The following is a 17,836-nucleotide window of genomic DNA, read 5'->3' as shown; positions in this document are numbered from 1 at the left end:
GCCGGGAAGCAGTAATGCGTTTCGGTTTGAAGGGTGGGGCAGCCGTTGTAACTATACTTGAGACCTTAGAACTTATATCTCAAGGTGGGTGGCGCATTTACGTTGTGGATGTCTATGGGCTCCAGTAACCACTTAACACCAGGTGGGCTGTGAGCGCGTCCACCCATCAAAGCAATAAAAAAAAGTCGCTGCGTAGAGATGTCAAGTTCCGAACACGACAAACCTGTGTTTCCGTCAGCCTCAATTGCCTGGCGAGCCGTCCTCTGGCCGCCACAGATAAATATCTGTTTTTCTCAAACTCCGCCTCTAAGCTTTTGATCTGTTGCGCGCTGAAAGCAGTACGTGCGCGTTTGCCGCGTGACGAACAAGAGCCTGAAAACAAAAAGGATAATGTATCACAAAAGGTACTACTGACCCTCGGAAAGGTTCTCGATAGCGTAAAAGTTAACTAAAATTTGTATGGAGTTGAAATGTTTGCCTGCGTTTGCCGCTAGGGGCGCTGTTCCAACTGCATAGAAATATGAGTTAACTTTTACGCTATCAGGAGCGTTAAAAACACGCATTAAGTGCACTGGTTCATTGTGAGTTCCATGATCAGAGTCACAAATCAACGTGAACAGGAAGCATCAACAGTTCGATGTTTTTAATTGAACTTCAATTAAGTTTACCCCATTCAAATAAGTCAAGAAGTTTTTAGTTATGGTATTTTTTTACCAAATTTTAAACTTAAAGTGTACCAGTTCCTGTAAAATTGTAAAAATGACGATTTACCCAAATTGCCTTTTGCCTCTCGATATTATTTCCGATGTTTCGTATATTTTACGGTCGTCCATGACCACGGAAACACCAGATTAAAGTGTAAATTTAGTTTTAATTACGACCGTGACTCTTACGAAACCCAAGAAAATACTAAAAAGGCAATTTTAGTTTAGATGATCACGATTGACTTCCAAGGCGAAGAAATAACATCGTGTAATAAAAATCAAACCCGCAAAATTATAATTTGCGTAATTACCGGTGGTAGGACCTCTTGTGAGTCCGCACGGGTAGGTACCACCACCCTGCCTATTTCTGCCGTGAAGCAGTAATGCGTTTCGGTTTGAAGGGTGGGGCAGCCGTTGTAACTATACTGAGACTTAAGAACTTATATCTCAAGGTGGGTGGCGCATTTACGTTGTAGATGTCTATGGACTTCAGTAACCATCTAAGCAGCAAAAAAAAGATGTGTCCTCCTGCAGTAGACACAATGGGGACACAGTGCGGGTGGTACAATGGGAGAACAGTTCATCTACAATTTCCAACGATAAAATCTAAACAAGACAGAACAATCCTTAACTTTTTGGCACTGAAAGAGAAAAAAAATGACGTTCCAAATGCGAACGTTGAAAATCGATTAATTTAACTACGAGATCAGTTATCGATGTTGGCGCGCCCCTTTGGCCGACATAGCACGAATGACATTGTTTGTGCCAAACGATATGTTACTTCACTTGCAATAGTTCATCTATCTATATATTATATACGTGAAGCAAAAACTTTGTATCCCTTTTTACGAAAATTGCGCGAACGGAGGAGTATGAAATTTTCCACACTTATAGAGAATATAGAGAAGAAGTGCACAATGCTAATATTTTTTTAAAATAATGCATAAAAGATACATTAAATCCATAAAGAAAATATTACACACACTACATACCATGTATTTGACGCACACACGCATGCATACTATTTATTGTCAAACTTTTGTTCTTGACGTCTGTTGTCAAATTGAGAATAGATTAAATACAATGAAGTAGGAAACCTATGGAAATGAAACGTCAACCAAAATTTCGTGCCACTGTGACGTCATCTGGCCACAAAACATGGCGGCTTTAGTGCTGTACAAAAGATTTCAATGTTATCAGGTTTTATCGATAAACGTTCTTGGCTCATTTTATTTTAAATATTGTTGAGTATTATTTATTTGTTGAATTTATACTTTAATGGGAAGTAAGTAGGTATATTGTTATGTGCAAATATGATATGATTTAGATGGGTGAAATCTAAGACAAGTTCGTCCTTCGAATTTGCCAAGTAAACGATATGATGATTTTTAAAAGTTGCTACACTGATTTTATAAAGTTGTCGTTTGTCGCAAAACATAAAGATATGGCGTAGTTCAAAGCCATCAGCCCATTTCTAGCATGCTAAATGTTATCGTATTTTGAGTACGTGTTTTTCTTAGACTATTACAATCTATTTTAATTGTTTTGCTGACTCTAAAGTCCGTAACATACTACCGCAGCGCACCCCAAGGAAGGTGCGCCGCACCATTTGAATCACTTTCGCTTGAGAGTGATTCAAATTTTAAACTTATCAAGGGACCGCGTGAAGAAAAAAACACCTACAGAACATTTATTCATTAATTACAAACGTCATTCCTTGTGACTTCCTCTCTAAAATCACTTAATTATTAAATATTTAACAAATTTACAATAGTGTTTTACTCACTGCGGAATAAAACTATTTTATTTAAATAGTTCCGAAGAGATTTTTTCGGTAGCCTTTTTCCCGAAATATCTAAACAGAATGTCTAAATATGTTTTGATGACATATTTTAAAGTGGTATTTATGATTAGTGTCATGATCAATAGATTCCGACCGAAAAATGGATTTTTCGGATGAGGGCTCCATAATGAATTTAAATACATATAGATAATAGTTTTAGGATATCGACTTTCTTGAAATCCTATAAAATACGTTTTAATTATTATTTTTGTATGTTTTAAGCATGATAAATTATGACATTTTATATAATCAATCATATTAAATCGATATCAAAGTCAATAAATAATGTACAACCCAAAACAGACGGCCGAACTGACGTGACAATGACATTTGGCGCGCTAAACATGGCGGATTTTCGGCCTCATTAGACGGAGACGGAGATATTTACGTATATTCATGTTTCATTTTATGTACGCACTGAAATACTGTTATATTGTTTTCCTGCGAGTTAAAGTGCTGAGTAAGAACGAGATAGATATATGTTTATGTATGTGCCTTCAAAATGGGTGCTATTTATATAAGCAATTGTACGTATAGAACAATATGTCGTGTCCCTACTATATAGGTCTATGATTAAATATTGTTTGTCTTTGTTCATATTTTTTACAGTGTAGTCTTGGCGAAATTTGTGACTAAAGAAGTATAAAATACAATCATAATCGTGTACAAACTTACAATTCCAATTAATTATAGTCAAATTTCGACTACTGCGGGACCTCTAGTATAAAACAATACGTCGTCAGAGCGCCCTTTATTGTTGTGGTGGCCTAATAATTCATAATCCAAACTAATTTTCAGATTAATTTTCAGTTTTTTTTTTCTTTTTTTTTATTGCTTAGATGAGTGGAAGAGCTCACAGCCCTGGTGTTAAGTGGCTACTGGAGCCCATAGACATCTATAACGTAAATGCGCTACCCACCTTGAGATATAAGTTGTAAGATCTCAGTATAGTTCAACGGCTGCCCTACCCTTCAAACCGAAACGCATTACTGCTTCACGGCAGAAATAGGCAGGGCAGTGGTACCTACCCGCGCGGACTTACAAGAGGTCCTACCACCAGTATAATTTTGCGGGTTGGATTTTTATTGCACGATGTTATTCCTTCACCGTGGAAGCCAATCGTGAACATTTGTTGAGTACGTATTTCATTACAAAAATTGGTACTCGCCTGGGATTCGAACATTGGTGCATTGTTCAACACGAATGCACCGGACGTCTTATCCTTTAGGCCACGACGACTTCAAAAAGTCAAGTAGTTAACTTAAGTTAAGTAGTTTCAATCATGTCTTCGACTGGGGAATGACTTTTTTACTATAGTTCATAGTGCTCTGAGGAATTGTTCGAGATGATACCATCATCTCGTTTTTACCATCGCACCGCCCGCCACCGGAGTAGAGTTCATCCATACTACCTGGAGCCACGCGTTCATCCAGAGATCATTTTTGCCACGTACCATCCGGCTTTGGAATGAGCTCCCCTCTACGGTGTTTCCCGAGCGCTATGACATGTTCTTCAAACGAGGCTTGTTGAGAGTATTAAGCGGTAGGCAGTGGCTTGGCTCTGCTCCTGGCATTGCTTACGTCCATGAGCGACGGTAACCACTCACCATCAGGTGGGCCGTATGTTCGTCTGCCTATACGGCAATAAAAATAAAATAAAAAGTTTAATCGCCCGAACGATCTCACTCCTCATTTCTTCAGCACTGGTCACCACTTCAAGTGCTAGTGGCAAGCTTCACAGCACGCAGCCACTCCTCTCTGATGGCCGTCATACTCGTGTATTCGTGTAGTGATGATGATATCATTTACTGCCGCTTTTATCCGGTCATCCCACCTCATAGGCGATTTTTCTGGTCATCGTTCTCGTCGAACCCGTCGTTTGCGACGAAGGGCTCGACGAGTAAATTAATCCACAGACACAGCCCACTGAGTTTCTCGTCGGATCTTCTCAGTGGGTCGCGTTTCCGATCCGGTCGTAGATTCTGCGAAGCACGGCTCTTGCTAGGGTTCGTGTTAGCAACGCCGTCAGGTTTGAGCCCCGTGAGCTCACCTACTAGTCAAGGTTACGCTGAAATAGCCTCTCAAGGCTATCAGCATTGGTAGGAAAAAAAAAACTGCTCTCACGCACCTAAAATTCTCCGCCATTGTTGTGCTCGGGTAATTTGCAATATTGTGTTTAGTGTAAAAGTGAAATAAATCAGACAGTTCTTATTCAATTAGTAGTAATTTATTTAAAAATTAAAAAACAGTAAAATTGTTTTTTTATGAGTGGGGGGGCTCCGCCCCCCAACCCTCAGCCTGGTTTGCGCCCCTAAACCCCACCAGGGCTTCGCCCCTGGACCCCGGCTCGGTACTCCACGGGTGCTAAGTTTTACAACGTCGAACTTTCGGCCTGGTAGGAGAAAAAATAGTATGTGCACTAAGGGAGAAAAGTTGGACATTGCGGGATGTACTATTTATCTTGGGTAGATATTGATTATATTACTTGTATTGTTTTCGTTGGAATACATATGTTTTTAAATCCGATGTAATCATTATCATCGTACACTACGGAAGTCATTCCTTACGATGCGAAGACGCGGCGGACACGCCACATCATCACCTCAACGCTATTTTCAATAAACACCTCCCGTCTTGAGTAATTAGCGGCAATATATCAACGTGTCATTCTAACCGCCGCCATATTGGATCGGATGCCAACAACAGTTTACGACAGAACGTGAAAAATACTTGTTTTTTTCTTAAGTTAATTGTGAGTTTATTTTTCTCATTTCTTTGTTCGTGTCTCACAATTTTAATCTACTAATATATAAATCTACAGTGGATCCGTTATAAATACTGAACCATGCATCCGATTGACTTGAAACTTGGTATCCATGTAGAAAATACATGTACTTAATGGATAGACTAATATTTATATGTGTGTTCGACTCCCTAATAATAATGACAATAAATAATAATGTTAACTTTAAATGCCCAGCGAAACTGGCGAGTACGGCTAGTATTGTCCAATTAAAAATTTAATATTTAGGTAGTTCAGAATTATCTTATACTTGAATGATTTCTAAAGAGTTTACTAACCTTAACCCAGTGATGAACTTTTTTTTACATATTTTGTAGAAATTGCTAAAAGATTTAAAAAAAAATGCTAAATTTAATTTTGCACTTACTAATCTTGTTTGATAAATAAAGGGTCGATCTATCGGCAATTCGTTAATGCTTCCCGTAATTTAAGACATTTTAACAGTGATGGGGATGCTTAAAATTACTACAGTATAAAATCGCGGACCGAGTGATAAAATATGCCCTAAAATAGACTACTTCGTTTTTTGATGGACTTACTTAACTAATTAATTACACATTAGCTGACTCGATAGGTACCAGTAGCTTGGGCCACGCGTGGGATCGCATCCCTACATTACGCTACATTCATGTTAGATTACGGATTACGTTTGATATTAACGAATGAAATTCTGTCTGTGTTTTTGAATAAATGGTTTAGTAGTTATTGACAAAGCTTTTTTTTTTAAATTGACATCTCATTTCGTCTTGGAATCCTACGAACAATTTGGGAACTTATTCGATGTCAAAAAAAAAATGTCACCGCCCATAAGCAACTTTTTTTTTTAAATACATATTCAATATGCGACAGAGTAGAAAGTTCGAAATGCCAAACAAGCAATTCCGTGAATGAAAATTAATCATGTCTTTCAGAATGAATGTTGAAACGATTTATTATGGTTAAAGAAATTACCGAGGGCATACGTTATTGGCTTGTATTTCACTTTTAATGAGTTAACGAGCGCGAGTGTCATATTAAAGACGTTTCAAAATGTTTCCGAAGTTAAGATATAGATTTCCGGCTTCGAAAAATCAGTGGCTTTGTTAATTTTTGTTTTTTTTGCTTATGGTAATAAGTTTTCATTAATTCTATTTACCGATATATATATTGTATTTTGTTTTCATGTTTCTTTTCTGCTGGAAGTGAATCAGTACCACATTGAAATTTACATGTTTTGGTGGTGGCGGGTGGCGCATTTACGTCGTAGATGTCTATGGACTCCAGTAACCACTTAACACCAGTTGGGCTGTGAGCTTGTCCACCCATCTAAGCAACAAAAAAATAAAGTTGTAAAGTCTCAGTTTTAACAATACAACGGCTGCGTCACCCTTCAAACCGAAACGAATTACTGCTTCACGGCAGAAATAGGCAGGGTGGTGGTACCTACCCGTGCGGACTAAACAAGACGTCCTACCACCAGTAATTAAGCAAATTATAATTTTGCATGAAAAATTGGTATCCGCCTAGGCGCCTGCGGGATTCGAACACCGGTGCATCGCTCGATACGAGTGCTCCGGACTTCTTATCCTTTAGACCACCACTCAATTTAGATACAACCCACTGAGTTTCCCGCCGGATCTTTTCGGTGGGTCGCGATTTCGATCCAGTGACAGATTCAGCGAAGCACTGCTTTTACTAGGGCCAATTCTCTACGCCCCGTTAGCTCTCACAAAACAGCTGAAGATTGAAGCTATGGTGCCCATAAAAGTTTTATTTTCAATTGCCTTTTTGTAGCTAGTATTCGTGGTAAACTGCACAGACTTCACAAAGACGTTCTTAGCTCCGAAATAAGCGATCTTCAACGTTCTAATGTAAAGTAATTGTACGCCTTTAGGGATCAATCAAATCGTTCGCAATAAGTTGGGGATATAAATTAATTAGAATCTCAAAATAATCTTTAACAAGACGTCGGGATCAGAGCGCGCACGATCAGACCTGACAGTGTGAGGCAATTAACATCAATTTATCGTGCTCTGTAGTCTGGGGATGGCTTTATACAGTTAATGTGTTGAGATCTCTTATTTTTTTATGTGTGTAGCTGAGCAGAACGCTTCTGCTGACGATCAGAATCAGGGATCTGAAACAGCGATACCTTAAGACAAATATTTTTTGTATGGAAACTAGCGACATCTTGTAGCGGATGCTCCTAAACTTATATGTTGTTAAAGTTAAGGCATTTAATTATTGTACGACTAAACACGGTAAATAAAAAAAATAAAAAATCATACAAGTCTTTATTTGTTATAGACAAATTGATTAAATTTTATCATGACAAATTGATAAAAAAATTTCAATTTGTGGTTTCTAAAAATTTAACGAAATCCTTCATTAAAAATAATATATAGGATAGGTAATATGTTACTGACATCTACAGGAGCAATGGGAAACTAACCGAAGCGAAGCCATCTAGTGGCCGACGCCCGTAAGCATTTTTGTTGAGTGCTTGTGTTGCTTATCTATAACTAATTTATGTGTATTATCTATGATCAGGATTTCAAAGGGTCAGTAGTTATGTAAGTTCAATTCAAACTTAGAATTCAAGTTTTACGCTATCATTCACCTATTGTCTCTTAGTATAACCGAGTCGTGCGCGGTGTTCCACAGGGGTCGGTGCTCGGCCCTCTTTTGTGGAATATCGGGTATGACTGGGTGCTGAGGGGTGCCCTCCTCCCGGGCCTGAGTGTAATCTGTTACGCAGACGACACGTTGGTCGTGGCCCGGGGGGGGAGTTTTGCTGAGTCTGCCCGTCTTGCTACGGCTGGGGTGGCGCATGTCGTCGGCAAAATCAGGAGATTGGGCCTCGACGTGGCGCTCAGTAAATCCGAGGCCATGTGGTTCCACAGGCCCCGGAGAGTGCCACCTGTCGATGCCCATATCGTGGTTGAAGGCGTCCGTATCGGGGTCGGGGTGCAGTTGAAGTACCTCGGCCTCATTCTGGACAGTCGTTGGACCTTCCGTGCTCACTTTCAGAATCTGGTCCCTCGTTTGTTGGGGGTGGCCGGCGCGTTAAGCCGGCTCCTTCCCAATGTCGGGGGGCCTGACCAGGTGACGCGCCGTCTCTATACAGGGGTGGTGCGATCAATGGCCCTATACGGGGCGCCCGTGTGGGGCCAGTCCCTGGCCGTGGGGGTAGCGAAGCTGCTGCAACGGCCGCAACGCACCATCGCGGTCAGGGTCATCCGTGGTTATCGCACCATCTCTTTCGAGGCGGCGTGTGTACTGGCTGGGACGCCGCCTTGGGTCCTGGAGGCGGAGGCGCTCGCTGCTGACTATCAGTGGCGGGCTGACCTTCGTATCCGGGGCGTGGCACGTCCCAGCCCCAGTGTGGTCAGAGCGCGGAGGGCCCAATCTCGGCGGTCCGTGCTGGAGGCATGGTCCAGACGGCTGGCCGATCCTTCGGCTGGTCGTAGGACCGTCGAGGCGATTCGCCCGGTTCTTGTGAATTGGGTGAATCGTGACAGAGGACGCCTCACTTTCCGGCTCACGCAGGTGCTCACTGGGCATGGTTGCTTCGGTGAGTTCCTGCACCGGATCGGAGCCGAGCCGACGGCAGAGTGCCACCATTGTGGTTGCGGCTTGGACACGGCGGAGCACACGCTCGTCGCCTGCCCCGCATGGGAGGGGTGGCGCCGTGTCCTCGTCGCAAAAATAGGAAACGACTTGTCGTTGCCGAGTGTTGTGGCATCGATGCTCGGCGACGACGAGTCGTGGAAGGCGATGCTCGACTTCTGCGAGTGCACCATCTCGCAGAAGGAGGCGGCGGGGCGCGTGAGAGACACGCAAGCCCGCCGCCGTCGAGCGGGGGCCAGGGAGGCGGATCTCGCCCAAGCCCTGGCCCTCTAAGTGTTTCGGGTCCCCTTCATATGTCGGTCTGGGGACAGGCGAAGGGGACCTAAGAAGACGACGTGCAAGCTGCTCTGCACGCGTTTTACGCAAGAGCATCCGGGTGATGGAAGGCCGGCTATCCTCGACCCACGCTGGTTCTGACCCAGCGGGGTATTCCGTAGGATAGACCATTCTAACCGGCGCCATCTAGGCGGGCTCCGGATAGCCTGCCGACCGAGAGGGCTGGTGGTCGTGGCGCCGACGACCGCCGGTCCGGCGTCCCGAGGGGGAGGGTGATGGGAGAGATGTGCTCCGCACTAAACGCTTCACTTTCCCCCCTTTGCCTTTGCATGGGTTCTGTCCCATGCGAGGTTCGGACGCGGGTTGTTGAGCGACAGGAGGTTTTAGTCAGTTCGACTCCGACATGCCCCGCCTTCCATCCCCAGGGGAGGGCGGAAGTCCGGCGATTTCCTCCTGACCAAAAAAAAAAAAAAAAATAGTATAACCGAAATTTTGGAATACAATCATCGTACGCTGGTAATTGATAGAAATTTATTGTTAATAATTACGGTGCTTTTTTTTCATTTTACGCAGCTGTCTAAGATCTACTCACGTTAATATTCGAGTTAAATAAGTTTAAAAAAAGTAGCATATCGAAATCACCCATTTGGCGTGAAAAGCAACTTGTAAAGTGCTGCAATGCTGACGTATTGAGCTTGATCCTAGGCACTACATCAAGGTAGCAGTCTAAGTCGTATCGATGTTTGGTTTTATCTCTTTCTGTTGTAGCTTTTCCTGTGTCGTTTCCGTATCAAATCAAAACGGCATTAAAGGTGTTTGCATTTAAAAATATGTAATATTAATTGATGTATAATTTTTTAAAGTGACTACGTTGCATGAAACCGTCCAGATCGGTGAGGTGACAAATTTTATCCTGCAGCTACCGTGAGATCATAAAGCGCTCATCCCGTTACACTGTCAACTGCATACAGCGGCAGCATTTAACTTGGCCAGCTAACTTTGCTAGCTAAAAAGAGTTTACGGGGTTATCAAGTTTTAAAACAATAAAAATTCCGTTTGCATTGGTTTTCCTTTGCATTCCTTTTTTTGAATTAAAAAAAAACAATGGTCGATTCCTTTTATTTTATTTTATGGTTATTCATGTCTGATTAAAATTGTACTACAACGTGCACATTTTTTTTAAGAGATTTTATGACCTGGTAACTAAGACCTTTAAGTCATGTCTCATTTTAATTTATGTTCTTATTTTTATGAAAAATGAATATGGAGTGAAATGAAATGAAATGAAATGAAACGAAGACAATTAATTATTATTTGTGACATTAATCAACTGGGATGAAATTAAATGGAATGAAATATAATCTCAGTAAAATGGTGGTCATTTACTAAGATTCCAACGTGCACACACTCTTAATCGAAAACAGATATTAATGGTGACTTGTAAAATTGTGTGACGTTAAAATTACTATTGTATAGATTATAAAACTAGATTGTTTTTATTGGGTTCTGTCAAATTTAGATTGACAGCTCACGCTCATGAAGGAAAGTTTCATAGTTTCCCCAGTAAAATGTAGATAGCTGATAACACTAACGAAATACCATTATCAAAAATCGAAAAACTAAAATAAATCAAGCAGATATAAAGATTAATATTGTATAGTTTTTACATAACGTTGGCTCTGAATGTATTAACAATTTTGCACTTGGTTTTTTGGGTTCAATGTATTATTGTGTGAGGAAGGAACAGAAGTAAGGTAAGGTAGTTCGGAACATCAGTTAAGCTGAAAATGCAAAACTAAAAAAATTACCATACTTCTCAGTAGGTACGTGAAAAACATACTAACTATACTGTACTTAAACGTTTACCACAAAACAGATTAGACACGAGCTCTTATTTTTATAAAAAAAAAAAAAACAAATAAACCGGGAAATTTCACCATCTAATCTGGCAATCGAACACCTTCCGTTTTTAGAATTTTACAGCTTTTTAATGAGCCCCCGACCACTTACTAAATTGCGGGCTCGAGACATTTCTTCTTTCATGTTTGTTTCGAATATATATTTTTTTCCCTCCTCGTTGAATGATCACCGGTGGAGTGATTTAGCTAACGAGCGCTCGGAACGCTTAAAGATTTATCTTTTCGTAACAAATTTAGAAAATGAGACATCACTGCGCGGTTAAACGGTTGGTGCCAGGGCTGCTTGGTTGTTTTACATAAACTAATCTACACCGCCGTTTTGAAAGTCGTCGCGGCCTAAAGGATATGACGCCCGGTGCGTTCGTATCGAGCGATACGACTGTGCCCGTGTTCGAATCCCGCAGCGAGGTATAAATTTTTTAAATGAAATTACATACTTGACAAACGTTAACAACGGACTTCTAATTTGATTTATAATATACTAGCTTTTGCCCGCGACTTCGTCCGCGTGGCATAGTTACTTTGGCATAACGCTAAATTTTACCCGCGACTTCATTTACGTAGAAATAAGTATATTTTTGAATAATAGAATGTTAAGGAGCTATTTAAGGTACCAAAATCATTTTAGCCGGTTTCAAAAGAGGTGGTTATTAGTGCTCCGCTCGTATTGGTCTTAGCGTAATCTTATAAGCCTATAGCCTTCCTCAATAAATGAGCTATCTGACACTGAAAAAATTTTTCAAATCGGACCAGTAGTTCCTGAGATTAGTGTGTTCAAACAAACAAACTCTTCAGCCTTATAATATTAGTATAGATAAATTGCGTAATGATTGGCGGCGTTCACGTGATTCGTCTTGGTGATAATTGCATTGAAGTGAATTTTAAGTTTATCGTTCTCTACGTGGTTCTGTATCGATATACCTAATTCGTAAAAAGGAACGGGAGTCGTTTTTAAGAAGCCCACTGAGTTTCTCGCCGGATCTTCTCAGTGGTTCCGGTGGTAGATTCTGCGAAGATCTGCTCTTGCTAGGGCTAGTGTTAGCACATCCACAGGTTAGAGTTCCGTAAGTTCATCTACTCGCCCGGAGAGTCTAGTATGACCCCTCGAGATCATTAGAATAGGTAGAAAAAAAAGTTTTTAAGAAGTCTGAACCTTTGATAACGTAAGTTAAAAATAAATAAAGGCGAATTTTATATTTGGTTTTGTTTATTTAGATTCCTATTTAAGATACTTTGATGCCGTATTGTGTCGTGATTGTCTACAAAGAAAATCCCATATTAAAGTTACAAGTAGCAACCCTAAACATAAATGTGTTTGAGTATCTAAATATCGTTAAATGATTTTGTTTGTTCGTGTGCGTGGAACGTTGTGGAAACAATTCAAACGGCTAATTTGAATACGGAGTGGCGGGAACACAGACTACACGCGCGGGAGCACAGACTACACGAATATCCAAATTATAGTGTTTGAATGATGTGTGTATTGTAGGTATTATTGGTGCTGATATAGGTAACAATTATCATTATTTTTTTTACTGCCTTTATAGGCAGACGAAAATACGGCTTATCCGGTGGTGAGTGGTTACCGTCCTTCAGGGACGTCAGAAATACGAGGAGCAAAGCCAAGTCGCTGCCTGCCGTTTAGTACTCTCCACAAGACTCGCTCTGCCTGAATTTCACCTGCACCAAATCGAACTACTCATTGAAAAATTGCAGGTCTGAATCGGGATACAAGAAATATTAGAATCGAACAGCCAAAAATAGAGATTAAGTAGGAATTCTTTAGATGAAGCCTTTGTCGAGGGGCAAGCTGTTTCGAAAACAAAAAGCCTCAAATGGCGAACGTAATACTTAATTATAAGTTTTATTAATAGCTATAACTTAATTATAAGATTTAAATTTAAGTTATAACATGTTGATTTAAAAAACAGCAGCAAAGGCTGTTCTATTTATTCCACAAGCGATACTGTATCAACAGGCGTCGAAATGAAATGTTTTTTTATTTTTATTGTCCTTGTAGGCAGACGAGCATACGGCCCACCTGATGGTGAGTGGTTACCGTCGCCCACGGACTTCAGCAATGCCAGGGGCAGAGCTAAGCCGCTGCCTAACAAACCAAATGTCCGAAAGCTGTTCTTAAACTATCGAATTATTTATGATTATAAAGTGTTGAATAAACATAACTTAATGCTCTAGTATGAATTCAATGAAAGAAGATGAACACATTGTCGTGTCATATTGTTATCGCGGCAATCTGTCTCAATACGTACTTTCAAATTGATCATGCATTGATGAAGCATAGTAAACGCCTCATACCTTATCTCTAAAAGAGTTTTTTTTTACAATATAGGTTAGTCCGTACCTATATCAACATTTTGGGCGCGAAATATTCAGATTTCCGATTAAATGTTTTTAAAGTTACCCTTTTCTCATTCCAAAGAAACGGTACTCAAAAATTTTATTTTATTCGTCACTTTCGGCAGTGACATTAATGTTGCTACGGGCTATGCGAACTGCTTAAAAGTCTAAAGGCTGTGTGGAGTGGATACTTTTAACAACAAATAAAATTAAACATAAATTTCAATTAATATTTCAAATCTATATCTATACTATCTATACTAATATTATAAAGAGGAAAGATTTGTTTGTTTGTTTGTTTCGAATAGGCTCCGAAACTACTGGACCGATTTGAAAAATTCTTTCCATTAGAAGCCGACATTGTCCCTGATGAACATAGGCTACTTTTTTTAATTATAATTTTTTTTTTTTATTTTTTTTTTTTTCATGTGTGTTAATGTTTCCGAAGCGAAGCGAGGGCGGGTCGCTAGTATTTAATAAGTACGGTATATATTCTTGTAACTTTACGTTAAAGTCTAAGTATATTCTTCTGCACTTCTTCCATGACTTCACTTTGAAATAACCCGAGTTAGGTTCTTTGACATTTCAGAATAAAGACGTTCTGAACATTCTGCTGTGTATAATGTTGCCAGTTCATAAATTACACATTTTATCCCGCCAGAATCTCATAAAACCAATTAGTGTTGATTTAAATGTTGGAAGACTCTACAAAACTATTTACGTTATATTATATATTAAATATAATGTTTTATTGCGTTTGGCACTATAACGTTGTTCGAATTTTGATGAGGACGTGAAAGACATTTTAATGCCTACAGCTTTTCTTTATATTTAAAAACACGAATTCGTACTGTATCGTGGATTAGTTAAAAATACAAATAAAAAAAATGTCTAATAAAAAATAAAATAAAACATTTCGATTGACGTAAGTACCTAAGCTTTGATTTTTCAATAATCGTAAGACGTTTTTACTTAGTTAATGTATTAGTATCAATATAAATTTCCTCTTATTCACGAACTAGCGGCCCGTTCCGGCTCCGCTCGGGTCTTTAACAAAATTTTTGACGATATTTGACGTTGTTTTATTTTTTTAAATAAAAGATTTCTTATTGCGGCATGACTTATTTACATAGTTAGACATATGCTGTCCTGAAACTTTTTGTAAATAATAATGTGTTCTACAAAGTCGTAGTACATTATTTTATTCAATTACCAATAGTTTTCGCAGGGCACGCGATGTAAAGAATATTTTGGGTAATTTTTTTACACCTTGGGTTACATTAACTTAATTTTTTTCAAAAACGATTGTAGCCTATGTCACTCGGAAATAGTGTAGCTTCCAAACAGTGAAAGTTTTTCAAATCGGTTCAGTAGTTTCGGAGCCTATTCAATACAAACAAACAAACAAATCTTTCCTCTTTATAATATTTGTATAGATAAAATAACAATTAGCGCCAAAAATAAGACGGGCGTGAAAATTAATATGGCGTCGAATGAAATGACGCGAGAACGCGCGAACGGAACTTTTTTAAACTTTTTTACTGTTACGCTTCATTTTAATTGACTTTACTCATGTTTCTAGACGACTCGGTTTTCGTTTGATTTATTCGAGTTTCACGATAAATATAGACGATACGTTATGTCCAATATATTTTATTTGTTTTTAAAGTAATTTAATAATCTATTAGATTGGTTTGATTTTTTATTCACTATTCACTATTCTGTCTGTTTATTCGGAGATTACATTACGTCTTCGTGTGTTGGTTGGGTGACGGAAATCAGGTTGTTGAAACAGATAACCCTCCCATGCTGTGCGAAACCGTATTAAAATAGGGGTTAAAGTATGAAATTGCCGTTTTATTGTAATAGGTACTACGAATTGGTATAAAACCTTCATGGTTTGAGATTTTTGAGTGAAACTTTTTTCAAATGGTACCTAAGTGTGAGGTTCTTCTTTAAAAAAATGTGCAATATTCGATTATCGACTTTCAGTTGTCTTCATTATTCAGCTTAAACAAGAAAAATGGATACTTAGAAAATTCGAGTGATTTTTGGATGAGAGTTTCGACGCAGAACTAACGCTGCAGAAACAACTCGCAATATCAATGTTGCGTTTGGAGAGGGGACTGGCTAATGAACGCACCGTACGATTTTGGTTTAAACGCTTTTGTGATGGAAATTTTGATTTGAAGAACGAACCACATGGAAGAACACTCACACATGTGAATAACAATGAATGGAAAGAGGTGGTGGAAGCCGATCCGAACCAAACTACCGGGGAATTAGCGGTCGACATCAACCCCACGAAAAGCACAGCGGTGCTCTTCAAAAGGGGTCGCCCTCCGCATACCACTTCAAGCATCTCACTCCCTAATAGGCGCGTTCACACCTCCGCCGTTAGCCCTATAACTGTCTTTGGCCAGCCCATACCATGGGCCTCGCAGGTCAAATATCTAGGCGTCACCCTCGACAGAGGGATGACATTCCGTCCCCATATCAAAACGGTACGCGACCGTGCCACCTTCATATTAGGACGTCTCTACCCTATGCTTTGCAAGCGAAGCAAATTGTCCCTCCGTAATAAGGTGACACACTACAAAACTTGCATACGTCCCGTCATGACGTATTCAAGCGTACTGTTCGCTCACGCGGCCAGCAATGAGCCAAGCTTGAAATCCCTTCAGGTTATTCAATCCCGATTTTGCATGATAGCCGTCGGAACACCATGATTCCTGAGGAAGGTGAATCTCCATAATGACATGGAACTTGACTCAGTCAGTAAGTATCAACAGTCCGCATCATTGCGCCACTTTGAGAAGGCGGCACGACATCAGAATCCTCTTGTCGTGGCCGCTGGAAACTACATACCCGATCCTGTAGATCGAATGGCAAACAGTCGACGTCACCCAAAACATGTCATTACGGATCCTCACGATTAATTAACGGTGCTTTTAGGTACCACAAGCACCGGTCACCGTCCTCGTCGAACCCGTAGCTTGCGACGAAGGACTCGAGGAGCGAATTGACCCTCAGAAATAGCCCACTGAGTTTGTCGCCGGATCTTCTCAGTGGGTCGCGTTTCCGATCCGGTGGTAGATTCTGCGAAGCACTGCTCTTACTAGGGCCAGTGTTAGCACCACTCCGGTTTGAGCCCCGTGCGCAAACCAACACGCTAGGGTGAAGTGTATATAGCCTCTCAAGGCTATCAGCATAGGTAGGGAAGAAAAAAGAAAAAAAGAAGGGAATTAGCGGCATGGCTTAACGTTACCTTACCGAAAATATTATCTCATTTGCGTCAAATCTATAAAATAAAAAATATGAAAAATGTGTGCCTCGTGATTTGACTGATCTGCAGAAAGAAACGCGTGTTGAAACTTATGTTGCCTTGTTGAATCGATACAGAAATGAAGGAATATTGGATCGAATTGTGACCTGTGATGAAAAGTGGATTCGTTACGATAATCGTAAGCGAAAAATGCAATGGCTGACCCTAGGTCAAACGCCGCAACAGTGTCCTAAAGCAAACCTTACCAATTAATAGGTAATGGTAACAGTTTGGTGGTCTCAGCATGGTGTTATTCACTATAGCTTTCTCCGATCTGGTCAAGCAATAAAAGCAGATGTCTACTGTGCCGAACTCCGTACAATGATAGCAGTGAAACAGCCGCGACTCATGAATCGATCTTCACTATTATTGCTCCATGATAACGCGAGACCTCATACAGCACGAGAAACCGTTTTAATACTACAGGAACGGCAATTAGAAACCATTCGTCACCCTCCGTATTGAACAGACCTTGCTCCAACGGACTACCATTTTTTTCGTGATTTGGACAATTTTCTACGTGATAAAAAGCTTTCTTCCCAGGAGGCAGTACAAAATGCTTTCACACAGTTAGTAGAATCTAGATCACCAGAGTTCTATCGCAAAGGCATAAATGACCTTCGTATTAAATGGCAGCAATGTATAGATTAGATATTTTGATTAAATAAAAGTGTTAAATGAAAAAAATAACGTTTTCGGTACAAATCGGCTTTTTTTTTGGTCAGGAGGGAATCGCCGGACTTCCACCCTTCTCTGGGGATGGCGGGCGGGGTATGTCAGAGTCGAACTGACTAAAACCTATGTCGCTCAACAACCAACGTCCAAACCTCGCATGAGACAGAACTCATGAAAAGGCAAAGGAGGGAAAGTGAAGCGTTTAGTGCGGAGCACATCTCTCCCATCGCCCTCCACCTCGGGACGCCGGACCGGTGATCCTCGGCGCCACGACCACCAGCCCTCTCAGTCGGCAGTACAAATCGGCTATTTCATACTTTAACCC

General features: G+C 40.4%; 1 protein-coding gene across 1 annotated transcript in view; it reads right to left on the bottom strand.

The window, feature by feature from the left end:
• Positions 1-17,836, bottom strand: part of LOC101744106 (homeobox protein MSH-A) — a 29,047-nt gene that overhangs the window by 1,979 nt on the left and 9,232 nt on the right. Inside the window, exon 2 of the mRNA XM_004933290.5 lies at positions 224-372. Within this exon, the coding sequence (XP_004933347.1) occupies positions 224-372 (149 nt within the window). The remainder of the gene's footprint in view (positions 1-223; positions 373-17,836) is intronic.

Source organism: Bombyx mori, chromosome 2 (genome assembly GCF_030269925.1).
Source record: "Bombyx mori chromosome 2, ASM3026992v2".
NCBI lineage: Eukaryota > Metazoa > Arthropoda > Insecta > Lepidoptera > Bombycidae > Bombyx > Bombyx mori.
This window is presented reverse-complemented; position numbering and strand designations above follow the sequence as displayed.